The 14956-nt window shown below is 41.1% G+C and overlaps 1 protein-coding gene across 8 annotated transcripts in view; it reads left to right on the top strand.

The window, feature by feature from the left end:
* Nucleotides 1–14956, top strand: part of TJP2 (tight junction protein 2) — a 65190-nt gene that overhangs the window by 27460 nt on the left and 22774 nt on the right. For 7 of the 8 annotated variants that reach the window (XM_038171417.2, XM_038171422.2, XM_038171419.2 and 4 more), the window contains one exon: nucleotides 13423–13476. In XM_038171417.2, the coding sequence (XP_038027345.1) occupies nucleotides 13432–13476 (45 nt within the window). In that variant the 5' untranslated portion in view covers nucleotides 13423–13431. Of the gene's footprint in view, nucleotides 1–9390; nucleotides 9478–13422; nucleotides 13477–14956 lie in introns of those variants that run through there. The other variant, XM_072031585.1, reaches the window with a different exon arrangement.

Here is a 14956-nt window from a genome sequence, read left to right as displayed (position 1 = left end):
CATTTAAGTTACCTCATTTAAGTTGAGTTTTACCTCCCTGTCCCACAGGTGTATCAGTACAGTTTTTTTATGGTTGCCAAGAAAAAAGTGTCTTGCTGAACTCTCCTTGTGCCCAAACTGCTACTGCATTTTGTTTCTCAGACTTTGTTTGCGTGAGGGTCTTAAAGAGCAGAAAGTATAGCAACAACGTGAACAGAAATAAATGCTTTAGGTTTTATGGTTAAAGTGAGTAGAAGTGATGAAGTCAGACAACCTTTAAAGCTATTTGGGATTAGAGGGACCGTAAATTTAGCGACCTGTCATTACCTTCCTTGTAGCGTTCAGGAAAAAATGTGTACAGCACCTTATTCCATACGGTATTACACGTGAAAATCCAGGAAAACTTTGAAAAAAGAAACAGTGCGTACATGTGTGTGTATATTATATATACAGATATATACGTAAGCACACACACACACCCTGGAAAGTGAAAATAATTTATATGCTGCACACTCAAGAGCTATTGATCTAGCGGCCTTTTACCTAGGTTAGTTTTGATCTTCAACTGAAATTGCGCTATTTGCAGCTTCTTATGTCCTGAAGCATTTATTTTGAAAAGAGGTGGTGGGGAAAAGCACTTTATTGCAAGATTGAGCATGCACTGAGCTGAGAGGTGAGGCTTGTGCTTTCCCTTAGGACCCCTGCTGTGCCTGTGTAAGTGAATGTTCCAGGGCTCCTCTACTGGAGCAATGCTGCCATGTCCCAGAACACTAATGGAAAGCAATTTCTGTTGTTCTCTGAAACAATGTGAACAGAAGAAATAAAAAAGGGAAGAAAAAAAAAAACTCTGATGGAAAAAATGTTAGTTTCCAAAGTGCTACTTCTCAAGAGGCAGAAATTGCTTTCTGAAAAATGAAGAGAATAATACATTTTTGCTCTTCTTTTTTTCCCCTGGAAATGGGGTATGTTTTCTCAAAAATGGCAATTTTGTATTTGAATTGAAGCTGTTCCCTGTGCAAATTTTGAACAATTGGTTGTTTCCTGTTGGGGGAAGCACTAGAACAATTGCTGCATAATTTCAGTAGGGTAATAACAGAAGTGTTGTTGGGCAAAAGATACCTGAGGGGACTTGCTCCTGAAATAGATCTAAGCTGTATTTCTGAGGGTCTTTAAATTTTTGGTAGGTATGACCTGTGGATCTTGGAGCTGTATTCTGGTTGTAATCAGTTTTTTTCTTATTGAATGGACTTTTGTTTAGTTTGTAATGAGATACTGTGCTGTTCTTTGATGCATATGTATGTATCTAAGCTCAACAGAATTCATCTGTAACAAAAGCAATCTACTCTGCTCATCCTTTCCACTCCCTTCCAGCCTTTTTAGAACTTTTACATGTATGTTCTTGGTGTAGCATGTCAAGGTTGTAAACTGATCATGAGTTTACATCCCAAATTTGTTACAGTCTACTGGGAATATACCTCTTTTTGCCCTTCACATCATTATTTTCTTCATGGCAGTGCTAAATAAGGACTGCTCTTCATAGCACATTGTCAGAAGAGCTCAGGTAGCTGTTTTTGCATTTGTCCACTTCTAATAGTTACAGAGGGAGCAGTTGTTAAAAACATAGTTGTGCAATAAGTATTATAGTTTTAAAAACACCATATAATCCTATATACATGTAGCTTCTAGGTGCTGAATTGGAATGACTGTCATTCTTACTGGCAGAGATAACAAGTACTGTGGAATATAAGTGGACTTTAGAAAGTTCCTGTGTGTGTTTTGCTCGCCTTTTCCATTTTAATGACAAATTACAGCTTTGTCTGAGGTCCTTTGAGGTGTCCTCATTCTGCTGATGAGAAGTAGGAGCAGGCAAGTGTAAAGGTACTTAACTACTTCCATTCAGGTCAAATTACAATAAAGAATTCAGGCTAGAATAAAAAGCTTTACTCCAAAAACATGGCAGTGATTCTTTTTATTTTTAGTACTGAATGTAGTGTTTCTAACTTTATATAGAGAGTCATTTTGTATTGGTTCAAAGCTCTTGTTTAGAATTTTTCTGCTACTTATTCCCATGGGGTCTTGGTGGGATTGATAAGTAATGCGTATGGTTTATCTCTAGAGTATTGGATGTTTTTCCCTTTGGGGGGACGTCTATTTCCTTTATATAAACTGTGCGATTAATCCTGGAACTAGTTGTGGAAGAAAGTGACTTAATAAAGCTGAAATTTAAAAAAAAAAAAAAAAAAGGCATGTTTGTCTGATAATATAGAATGTGTGCTCCTAAAAATTGAGATTAAAGGAAAACAAAACAAAAACACTAATACCATGTCTTAACAGAATTATAGAATCACAGAATGGTTTGGGTTGGAAGGACCTTAAAGATCACCCAGTTCCAACCCCCTGCCATGGGCAGGGACACCTCCCACCAGACCAGGCTGCCCAAAGCCCCATCCAGCCTGGCTCTGAACACCTCCAGGGATGGGGCATCCACAGCTGCTCTGGGCAGCCTGTGTCAGTGCCTCACCACCTTCAGAGTAAATAACTTTTTCCTTATATCTAATCTAAACCTACTGTCTCTTATTTTAAAGCTATTCTATCACTACACTCCCTGACAGAGTCCCTCCCCAGCTTTCCTGTAGGTGGCCCCCCTTTAGGGACTGGAAGGCTGCTGTAAGTTCTCCCTGGAGTCTTCTCTTCTCCAGGCTGAAGAACTCCATCTCCCTCAGCCAGTCTTTGTAGGAGAGGTGCTCCGGCCCTTTGATCATCATGGTAGCCCTCCTCTGGGCTAGTTTTAACATGTCCATGTCCTCCTTGCACTGTGGGCCCCAGAGCTGAACACAGTGCTCCTGCTGGGGCCTCACCAGAGCAGAGGAGGGGAATCACTTCTCTCACCCTGCTGGCCACACTGCGTTTGTGTGGGTACGGATACACAGCCCAGGATACAGTAGGCTTTATGGGCTGTATGCACACGTGGTTGGCTCCTGTTGAGCTTCTCATCCAGCACCACCCTTGTGTCCTTCCCCTCAGGGCTGCTCTCAATCCTTTCTCTGCCCAACCTATATTTGTGCTTGGGATTGCCCCAGCTCAGGATAGGACCTTGCACTTGGCCTTGTTGAACTTCTTGAGTTCCAGAAGTTTCATGAGTTCAGAGGCCTACCTCTAAAGCCTGTCCAGGTGACTCTGGATGGCATCCCTTCCCTTCAGTGTTGACAGCACCTTGGGGTCACTGGCAAACCAGGTGAGGGTGCGCTCAATGCCCCTGTCCATGTCAACACCTTTCCTCATCAGATCCTCTGTCACCTGGGAAAGAATTTATCATTAATTCATTGCAGGAACCTCCTGGGTTGCCCATGCCCTGCTGTGCTGTCCCTCCAACAGGTGCCAGAGTGGTTGAAGTCCCCCGTGAGGACCAGGGCTTGTAAACATGAGGCTGCTTCTCTCTTCCTGTGGAGGGCCTCAGCTGCTTGGTTTTCCTGATCAGGTGGCCTGTAGCAGACCCCCACTAAATGTCACCTGTCCCTGCCCTCCCTTTAATCCTGGCCCACAGGCTCTGTCAGCTCCTCACCCATCCCCAGGCAGAGCTGCATGCACTCCAGCTGCTCCTTTTTTTTTTTTCTTTTTTTTTTTCCCCTGCCTGTCCTTCCTAAAGAGCCTGTATTCCTCCATTCCAACACTGCAGTCACAGAGCCGTCCCACCACTTCTGTGTAATGTCGGTGAGCTCATAGCCCTGCAGGCGTGCGTACACCTCTAACGCCTTGTTTACTCCCTGTACTACAGGTGTTAGCACAGAGATGTTTGAGTTGGGCCCCGATGAAGCTGGCTGGCGTGGCCGGAATTCCTTTGTGCCAGTCTTCAGGTGCTCTCCTGCTGGGCGATTCTTGTCATTTTGTAGTCTGAAATAAAAGTTTCAAGGTAGGATTTCAGCCTAGGAAGATATTGGACCTTTCTCAACGTTTCTTTTATTTATTTATACAGATTGTATCTATGAAAATCGCTCAAATGCCAAACTATTCTGAAAAATAATTTAAGATATTGTATAATAATGAATCCAGCTCTTCACAGAAATGGCCATTTTATGTGTGAAAGTGATAGTCTCAAGTTGCGAAGTAGGAACAACAGCCTTACTCAACTTTCTGTGCAGCAAGGGGGACTGCGTAGGCCTCTGTTACAGACAGCATCACCGCACCACCTAGTGGCTCTCCGGATTAATTGCGAGTCGTTCACTGAATCTGTGCTCAGTGTTTTCCCAACCTGCATGGATTGTCGACATTTTGAGGAAATAACTTGTCAGCTTGTCTTCTATGAGTTTCCTAAAGATGCTCGTTTCTAGAGGCAAAGAAACAGAAACCTTGGTGGGCCTGAGTAGAAGAAATCATCTTAAGAAAACAAGCAAACAAATGAACAAAAATATTTGGGGATTTTATTAGCTTTTTCTAAAGTCGCCTGAACAAAAAATGCTATTGGAAATTCTTAATTCTGCTCTTTCTTTCTCTCAAAATGGTTAGTCTGCTTTCTGAAAGTCTTCAATATAATGAAGTGAGTGTCAGGCTTTAAGTGTTAGGAAAACAAGTTTCCTATGCAGTATCGTTTTGGCATTGACAGATTAAAACAAAACAAAAAAAACGAAGTTCCATGAGAAACAGTTAATATTTTTTCCACATATGCATTATGAGACTCACATATGAGACTGCATATGAGACTGACATATGCATTGCACAATTATATGTACAACCTCCCTGGTTTTGTTTAGGAGTTTCTCTAATACATAATTAAAATCAATAAAACTATTCAGAGATTATGTGCTTTACTCAGTAATCCAGGAAAAGGATTTCTAATACCACATTCTGTAGTGGCTTTTTTGTAGCATCCAGGCTATTTGTTATCCCCTTTATTATAGGGAATTGAAGAGTAATTAAATACCTGCAGAACTCAAATCCTGTGTTTCTATTTTGATCTGACTTTAACTGTATCCAGGCAAAATTCTGCAAAAAAAATCTTTGAGCTGAAGATGCCATTTTGATTTCACCCCTGTGAACCACTCTAAGAGTTACAGCGCAGGGACTGCTATAATGGGCAGATTGTGTGATATCCTTCATTGCATTTAAGCTTCATATGTCACACACACACTGTGAGCTGGATTAAGTGATACAGTTTGAATTAAAAAGCAAACAACTTATCAGAGCTCTGGATCAGTGGAGATGTTGTGCATGTATGCAAGTTTTTTCCATCTCCTTTCACTTTTAAATAAATAATAGTAATTATGTACTAGAAGATCTGGAACATTGCAGTATGAATTAGAAGCAGGGCTACAGTGAAAATGGGACCGAGATGTGTGTTCGTCACTTAGCCTTCCCAGTAGTGTGGTGAACAATATGGTTGCCCTTTGTCTCTTCAGTTCTGCAGCAGAATCATGGAATCATTAAGGTTGGAAAAGACCTTCAAGATCATCTGGCACAACCATCCCCTACCACCAATATCACCCACTAAACCATGTCCCTAAGCACCATGTCCAACCTTTCCTTGAACACCCCTAGGGATGGTGATTCCACCACTTCTCTGGGCAACCCGTTCCAATATCTGACTGCTCTTTCTGAGAAGAAGTATCTCTTCATTTCTAACCTGAGCCTCCCCTCGTGCAACTCAAGGCCACTCCTAGTGCTATTGCTAGTTATCTGAAAGAAGAGGCCAACCTCCTGCTCCCCACAGCTTCCTTTCAGGTAGCTGCAGAGAGCAATGAGGTCTCCCCTGAGCCTCCTCTTCTCCAGACTAAACAACCCCAATTCCCTCAGCCTCTCCTCACAGGACTTGTGCTCCAGGCCCTTCACCAGCTTCGCAGCCCTTCTCTGGACACGCTCCAGGGCCTTGATGCCCTTCTTGTAGAGAGGGGCCCAAAGCTGAACACAGTACTCAATGTACAGCCTCACCAGAGCTGAGTACAGGGGGATGATCACCTCCCTGCTGGCTACATTTGCTTCCTAAGCAAATATTTCACCCGTTTTCCAAGACATAATTTGTGATTTGTTTCATTTGAAACAGCAGAGCATAGAGGTGTCTATGTGTAGAGCATAGGTGACTATAAGAACAATTTTGAAATCCATCTACAGGGTGATACAGAGCTGGTGTTGTCTTGATTCTGTGGGGGGCTGTTCTTGGAAATTATTTCCCTCAGTTTGGAGTGCATATAAGCTGTTGATGGACCTCTGTGAAAGTTTCTGGCGGCCTCACCACAGCAGAGTACAAGGGGACAATCACCTCCCTGGCCCTGCTGGCTACACTATTCCTGACACAGGCCAGGATGCCGTTGGCCTTCTTGTCCACCTGAGCACACTGCTGGCTCATGTTCCTAGTAAAAAAGCCTGATAATATGTCATCAATCTGCTTGTTACAGGCAAATTACCTTTTCTATGTCCTGTTGCAAAGTATTTGTTTTTGTCATGTAATCTGGGAAAAAAAAACAAAAGCTATATCAAAAGTATAGGCTTTAACTAATAAGGGGAAGATGGGACTGGTGCACTGCTTCTTTCCACTTTTCTCCTTCAAAGGATGTCATTCCAGTGCTGAGCTGTAGGTATACTTACTTATACAGTGACAGGGCTTGTGTTTATTGTTTTTTGGTTTGTTTGTTTGTTTGCTTTTAAGCTCCTGCATCCTGATGCATACCCTAGCAGCCATCTTGATTCTACTCGAATGTGGGAGTAGGACTGGTGTTCCTAAATACAGTTTAAGTACAATCCGTTGGTCTTTTGGGGTTTGCTCTATTAGTGTAGGAGCCTACACAAAAAGTAGGAAATATGTCAGTTAAGTGTCTTTTTTTTTTTTTTCCCATGAAGCGTTGCCTTTACTTTAAAGATCTGCAGATAAATATTTTTTCTTATCTTCGTAGATCCTACTCATACATTTGTATACAATGGAGATTCTTGATGAAAACATTTAAGTTGGAGCCTTCTTACTTCAAAGGGGCTTGAGTACCCTTATTTGCAGCTGGGTGAAAGGCCCAGTAAAGGTGCAATTCCTCTTCAGTCATTTTTCAACATGGTAATCCAGAATACTTGATAGCTTCTGGATCTACTGTTTGTGTTAACTGATTGTCTTTTCATAGGCATCTTTAATTAGCCTAGAAGGCTACAGCCTACAAAATTCCTGCTGAGAGAGAGCAAGGGTGAACCTTTACACCACAAACGGTTACATAGCTTGCTTCTTTTTTCACTCAGCCTCCACTGTCTTTTGAGGAAGTCTCATGGGGGTGCTCCAGAAGCTGAAGTGGATCAGAATCTTGGAATGCCCATAAATCTAGTCTAATCCAATTCTGTATCATATAATTGCCTTGAAACAGGCAGGCAACATGTGGGCAGTTTCTGAATTCTCTGCTGCAGTTTACAGCCTTTGGGGACAGGAATGCTGCTGACATCTTGAAACAGCTATGGCATATTTCCACTCAGCTGCTCATGTCATGTACTGGAAAAGCCTCTATTGCCAGAGCATCGTGACATTCTGAGGTTACTCTGCAGTTTTCTCAAGTTCTGTCTCTCTTCTCACAGTCCTGGTTTAGATCATCATGGTTAGTTTTTAATTTATTCTCCCCACATGAATCACAAATGCTTTATTGTCTGGATAAACTCCGGATAGACTCTAAATAGACGAAGAACCAAGGTGTGATTCACTGCTTGGAGTTCAGCTTTTTTTCAAAAGGAGCTTCAATTTCTGACATTTGTAGATAATAAATGGGAAATTGATATGAATATCAAAGGCTTGTAATTACAACTGTAATCTTGTGCTGTGTGTGAAATTAGGCTTTAGATAGTTTCCATTAGTCTTTGGAAAGGGTCAGGCAGGTAAAGTCAAAAGGCAGTGGTGGTTGTACCATTAAAAGTAGGTACCATGGATCTACCAGGATAGTGATTAAAAAAAAATAAAAAGAAAAAAATCTCCAGGCCACATCCACCTGCTCCACCGGGGGCTCCTCCACCCATGGTGGGGCTGCAGTGTGGAGATCTGCTCCATGTGGGACCCATGGGCTGCAGGGGGACAGCCTGCTCCACCAGGGGCCTCTCCACAGGCCGCAGGGGAACTGCTGCTGTGCCTGGAGCACCTCCTGCCCTCCTGCTGCACTCACCTGGGAGGCTGCAGGGGTGCTTCTCTCTCAGTTTCTCCCAGCTGCTGTTGCACAGCAGGTTTTTTTCTCCCCCTTTCTTAAATCTGCTCTCACAGAGGCACAAACAACATCACATATTGGCTGGCTTTGGCCAGCAGCAGGTCCCTTTGGGGCTGTCTGAAACTGGCCCGTATCTGACATGCGGCAGCTGCTAGATTCTTCTCCCAAAGGCCACCCCTGGGTCCTCGTGCTACCGAAACCTTACCTTGTAAATGCAATACGGTGATGATCTCAACCATTTCCACCAAGCTCCCAGGACAGTATTCCATCAGCACACTTGCTCCAGAGCCGGGGATCCCCAGCCAGAGGCCGGTGTCAGTGCACTTCCCTGAATAGTGTTTGCCCTCGATAGCTGAGTGCTTGGGCACAAAGCTCCAGTTCTGCTGGCTTGTGCTAGGAAGTGCAACAGGCTGATGGGGTCACAGTTGAAATGCCAGAAGTTGAATTTGGTCTTTTAATGGAAGAACCTTGAACTCCACATTTTCCACTGTTGTCCATCTTCAGCAGTTAAAACTCCTCTGCTCTTGAAAAAATGTGGTCTGTGGATGGGGCTTTTGCATGGAGAAGTGTTGTACACTTGGCATGGCTTCCTGTCTGCTTCACATTTTAAACTGCTTGCTCTGTGCCTTCTTGCTTTCTGGAGCCATGTCACCAGTCTTGCCAATGTTTAAATGTAATTTTATATGTCCAGATGAAGGAATTACTCATACATTTACATTTATTTCTGCATAAGGACTTCCAGATTCAGCAGTTAAAGTGTTAAGAATTGATAGAGGTTGTTAAACACAGTTTAAAGTACCCTTCACTCCATTAATTTGAGTAATTTTTACTGGGAAATGCTATAGTCAGAATATAAACTTGCGGGTAATCTGCATTGTGCTTCTCCACCCCTCTTTCTTGAAACTGGAGGTACCCCGTTTCTTTAAAGTTTCAGATTGGTTTGGGGAGGGGGGGAGGGCAATATGTGCTTACAAGAAGAATATCTTGCTACATATTGATCTGTTCCTGACACTTAAAATAATAATGAGTTTTATTATTTTTAAACATAAGGATATGATCCTGGGTTTTTCCGGGGCCTCTGAGAGTGAGAGTTAGTGAAACTCCGAGCAGATTTCCCTGCTGTGTTTTTGATGTGTTTCTGTGCGAAACGGGCAGCAGGATTTGTTTGAGTATGTAGGCCACTATTGTATTAGAATTACATAACCGTGTTGAGTGGTAGAAACAGATGAAAAGACCGGGATGCACGGCGTCCCCTAACAGATTATATCCTGCAACAATGAAGACGGCTCAAGCTCTGCAGAGAATGTGGTCACATGCAGTCAAAAAGTTGAGGATTTTAAGGGGGCACGTGAGTTGCTTTTTGTTGCATCTTGCTCCAGGTCTTTCCTCCCTCCTCCCTCACCTCACCCCCCCCCCCCCCCCCCCCAGTGCCTTGTTCCTTCCCCCTCCAACTCACTTTCATAGCCAGATGCCTGCAGTGGCAGGTCTTCTGGCGGTGTTTTTCTTTCACCGTGAAAGAAGCTGGCTTGGGTCATCTCTCAGCAGCAAGGAGTTGCATAAGTAAATCTCTGACGACTGTCAGTGGGAGTTGCAACAGCTGCCTGCTTGTAGCACGCGGGTCATTTTAGCACTTTGCATTGTTTCCTGCCAGAGATTGGGTTAAGCAATCTGTTCTGGGCACGTACAAAGTACCTATCATTTGGGTACAGGAGAATTAGGCAGATTTAAGCAAAGCCTGAGCACAGTGTTCTGATTAGAAGTGGACTGACTTTAGTCACTAATGAATTTAGACCAGCTAATTGCAGTAATTTATGTTTGCTGCAGCTAGCTGCTATCTGTGTGAAACCTTGCAAAGCATTTACAATTGGTAATTGGAGGTGGGATCCTTACTGCTCTGCCTGTCTTTCAGTGTTTTGGTGTGCAGTCTTGCAGTGAAATGGCAATCCTACAAGGGATATCCAGGCTGTTCAGGATGCCTTCGTGTTTCCCTACGGATGAAGTGTGAAGAAGTTGGCAAGGGTGTGAGGGTTTTTGTGACCCATCACTTGGTGCCTTCAGAGGAGAGTCATTATTAGGTGTGGAATAACAGGAATTTTGTGACTGTGGTGGAGACTTTAATTGTAGTTCTTATGAAGTCCTCAGCTGGTGATTTATAACATGTCTCTCCCTCCCTCTCAATCTTCTCCATTAATCTGTCAGTATGGGTTAGTATCGTGGCAGTAGCAAGCAGCAGTGCTTTTTATGATGTTAAAGAGATTATTGCTTAGAGATTTGAGGGAGTACAGATGTGTTTTGTGCCTTACGGGCTTCCAAGGTGACCACTCAGTTCTCTGAACTGTGTCACATAGCCTGCATAGCTTTATCAGTACAGCAGAGCTGGTGCTGTTGTCTTGGTAATTATGTTGCACAAAATCAGCTTGCAAGTACATGGTGTACTTTCCTTCACTAATTCAGCATACAGCAACTGGGAGGCAGTTTCCTGAGGAGTAGTTTCTAAAAATGTATTACTTACAAATTACAAAGTGCATTATTTAAGTAGCTTTTGTTTGATGCTTACTAACAGCTCCAAGCCAAAAATACACTCCCTCCCCCAAATTTACAAAGGAAGTACTTGAAGACCATAAATGATGCTCTGAGGAACTCCTTCAAGTAACAGATGCATGATGCTATCGGCTCAACATCTTGCAGGTTCTTAATCGTAGAGGCAGCAGTTTCCTTTCCTTTCTTTTTACTTGTTTTTGTTTCCAGATACCACAAGACTTACTTGCCAGACCAAAATAAGCTTAAGTACATTAGGTTACGATGCTTTGATTTAGTACACAACGAATCTCTTCCATTGTGTAGAAGGTTTTGCTTGTGCCACTGCGGATGGGAGGCATCATGTTCTTGAAGGAAATTCCTGTCAGCTTAGCTATTTCATACCTATAAATCCATTTCCTAATATCGTTACTATGCTTTCCTCAGTCCCTTTGCTGCACCATTGTACTGAATAAGCAGTCATTTCTCTCAGAGTGGCCTTTAGCAGATGGAATATCAAAGACCTGATTTTAGAGTTGCTGGAAGAGCAGGGTGAGGGTGCTGCTCTCCACCCACAAGGGCAGCAAGCTCTTGCCTGTTGCACCCTGTTTCGTCTGCGCAGAGCTGGTCTCTGTGTGTTGGATTGGTAGGTAGTGTTGGTAAGGACTGCAGGCAGTGCAAATTGGATACAAGTGAAGTTCTTGTCACACCTGTAAGTTGTTTTGGGCTTGTGTGCAGTAAGAAGGATGGAAGAGATTTTACATCTAACCCGCTTCTGCAAAATTGGAGCGCAGCTGCTTGTCCTTTAAGTTTTACCCATCATTTGATCCTTTCATTTCTAAAATTCTCTTCAGTGAAGCCAACTGGAATTTAAATGACATTGAGTCCTTTCTTTAGATCAGACTGGTTTTCTGCATAGCTTAAAAATGTCATATAGACAAGTAGGACAGTAATGGTGTAACTAAGGGTCACTAGTAGGTGACCATTTTCATACATGCAAAACAGGCAATCCAACTCACTTCTGTTTGTCACAGTGGCTCAGAATAAGCATGTAGTTAATGAGAATTTATTTATTTTTATTTTACCATAGACCTCATCTATGTAAGGGAATATATGTACTGAGACAATTCAGTGTCAGCTAGCTGAAGGGTCAGGTATGTCAGCTGCTAACATGGAAATATCAGAGGAAATAATTTCACCATGTGCTTCAGCAAACAGAGTAATTAACTTATCCAGGACACTTATGTTTTAGTAACTTGCAAATGCCACTCATTCTTACGTGTTCTAGACAAGTAAAAATTTAGAAATACTTGTGTCAATTTTAATATTACATCTTCTCTTAACAGCCATGTGAAATGCGTTTTTAATTACACCTGAAGGGTCCTAGAAACTAGAGAGTGTTGTCCATTTTCCAGGCGAAAAGTACTGATGCATATTTAACATTGCTCAGTGTTGTGAACTTGCTAATAAGAATGCTGAATATTTTGTATATTCCTTCAGGAACTCTAAGCAGGACTTACACTGGTTTTTTAATGTGGTGACCATGCAATGGAAAACATAAACTTCATTCTGCTTTGGAGTGCTCAAAATCCATTGGGAGAACACTTTGTGGTGCTCCTTGCATTTGATAAATGGCTTCCATGGCTTGCTGAATGGTTGCTGACTACCAGAAAACATTTACTCTTGAAATATAAGGGATTCTTTCAAACAGAGGCATGCTCTTCACATCTCTTATCTGTTTTTGTTTGTTTGTTTGTTTGTTTGTTTGTTTCCTTTGGAGTTTAGTTGCCAGTAATCCCTTTAAAGCCTTTATAAAGACCATTAAGTCAAAATCAAGCTTCTGTCTGAACTTCTGCTTCCTGACAAAACTCTTACCTTATCAAGAAAGATGTCCTCTTTCAGCAGTAAAAACAAATAAATCAATGGCTTGCGTATATGTATGCATATACTCATGCAGTGCTTGGATTTTTCTTCTGCAAAAGTATGCTTTGCTTTGTAAAAGTTTTCAGTATCAAATACAGTGGTTCCTTTTTTCTCTTGGTTTAAAGGCCAGAAGCTGGCTATGTACTTACTATATGATGCATCATAGCTGGGTGATTATTCTGTATTGTGTTTTAAAGCTGTGATGTTGGAAAGATTTCAGGTTATATCATGTAAGATAAACTGATCGGTTCAGGATCAGTTTTAACTGGAAATGTGGGAGGGGGAAAAAAAGGATTTTTGAGAAGTGTCATAGAAATGGATATACGAGTGCTATATAGTGATAACTGTTTTTTGTAAAAATGAATTTCAGAAGGGGAATTAAAATATTTAATTGTGTAATTTGGGGTGGATTTAGCATTTGTTAAATCCATATGTACTAAGATGAAAAGATCTGAAGGCTTATTGGTTTTGAAGATCCCAGTTTCAACTGCTGAATGGTATACTGGTATGGAGATATCTTTATCGGGGAGTTTGTGTTATTTGAATCAGGACTGTATAATGCTAGTGTGATCTGAATGAATTGCTTATGCTGAATGAAACTTTTCCAGAAAATGAGGATGAGCTGTTAAACCAGTGAAATTTGAAGACAGTCTACCAACCTGAGTCTATTAATATTTTTTTCCATTTTTAAATAAATACAAATTAAATACATGCACTTCATACTAACTTTACCAAATGCTTAGAATACTTATATTTATTTTTATTATATTTATACATGTGTTTTAATGTGGTATTTCACAGTTTAGATTGTTGTGTGCTTTGTGTTTTGCTAATCGGTTTCTGTGTGCAACAGGCCCCAGGCATGGAAGAGCTGATATGGGAACAGTACACTGTGACCTTACAAAAGGTGAGTGCCTGTTATATTTTTGGTTTTCAAATATTCAGCACTGCAGTAGTCTAAAAATGTTTTACAATAAATGTCATTATCTTATATGAGTCAAGAATATGATTAATGTCTTGTACAAATCAGATATCTTTTCTATTTTAAAGCTTAATTGCTAGTTAATCATACTATAATGTGATTCTTTAATGTTAAGAGTAAATTAAATTAACCACTTAAGTGCTATACTTGCTTTTATTTGGTGTTGGTTATGGCAGTCTAATATACCATGTGCCAGCCACATAGCTAAATTCATCATTGAATAACCTTAAAAACAAAGCAGATGGCTTTATCAAGCAGTTGTGGTTAATGTCCAAGCTTTATAATTATCCCTGAACACATTTTCTCTGATTTGTTCATATCTTTCATATCTAGCAGTGTAGAATCTAGTGGAAAATTACTGTTATCTCAATTTCTTAAATATGTGGGCTACAGATGCCACCTTAACAATTACTTTAAGAAAAGATGAATTTATACTCAATGTATACTAATTCCCTTTGAGTTAAAGAAAGTTCATCTCTTGCTTCTGAGATCTGTCATGGCTAGGCTACCTCGACACAGTACAGGATGTGTCCTTCAGCAGCAGTGACGGTGATGATCTCTTTTGATGATCTGGGTTCAATGAGTAGGTTGTCCTATGCTGATAATGTTTTTTATGCATTCTGCAATGAAATCAACTCGGTGACCACGGCCTGAGGTAAAACAGTCCTCTTGCCTACAGAACCCGTTTTATATGCTGAGTTTTTGAGGAAGAATTGTTTTTCATGTTGCAGAGGTAGATAGGAGAAACACTGCAAAAGGAGACCTTTTTGTAATTTAAAACTTTTCAGATCTTGAGTAACCTGTAAACTACTTCTTTGCTTCAGAGATAAACTTTTGTCACTTAATGCAGTATGGGTTGATTGGACTTGTGCTGTCAAGTACAAATGAACTACCGATGAGTTCTACCATTATTTTTAATTCTCTGTTGTTTTGGCTTGAAGTGTCAGTCTGCTTCCTGTACAACTAATGTGCAGCAAGTGCAAAGCATTGCTTTTTTACCATCTCAAATAAATACCCACTTACTATTGAAAGCAGTGGAGCACCAGCTAGCATGTGATGACATAAACATGCAGAGTTGTGGGAAAAGTGTTATTTTAACCTGGAGTATTAATTCATCTGTAAGTTAAAAACATTTTTAAGTATTAAATGTGGCATAATTTTTGTTTTGTTTTGTTTTTAGTGAGAGAAGATCTGTATTGAATAGCTAATAACGTTAATCTATGTGTTTAAAAAAAAACGTAGTTTTGTGGACACCTTTTCTGCAGTTGTGTTGTGCTAACACTTAAGGTCTAGTGTTACAGGCATGCTTCCTTCACACATACTTCCTTAATTTTATAAATGCAAAACATAAGAGCTTATAGATCTGACATTTCTATGAAGGCAGGTTGCACATAAATTACATATT

This window comes from Anas platyrhynchos, chromosome Z (assembly GCF_047663525.1).
Source record: "Anas platyrhynchos isolate ZD024472 breed Pekin duck chromosome Z, IASCAAS_PekinDuck_T2T, whole genome shotgun sequence".
Lineage (NCBI taxonomy): Eukaryota > Metazoa > Chordata > Aves > Anseriformes > Anatidae > Anas > Anas platyrhynchos.
Note: the sequence above shows the minus strand (reverse complement) of the source record. Positions and strands in the feature narration are given on the sequence as shown.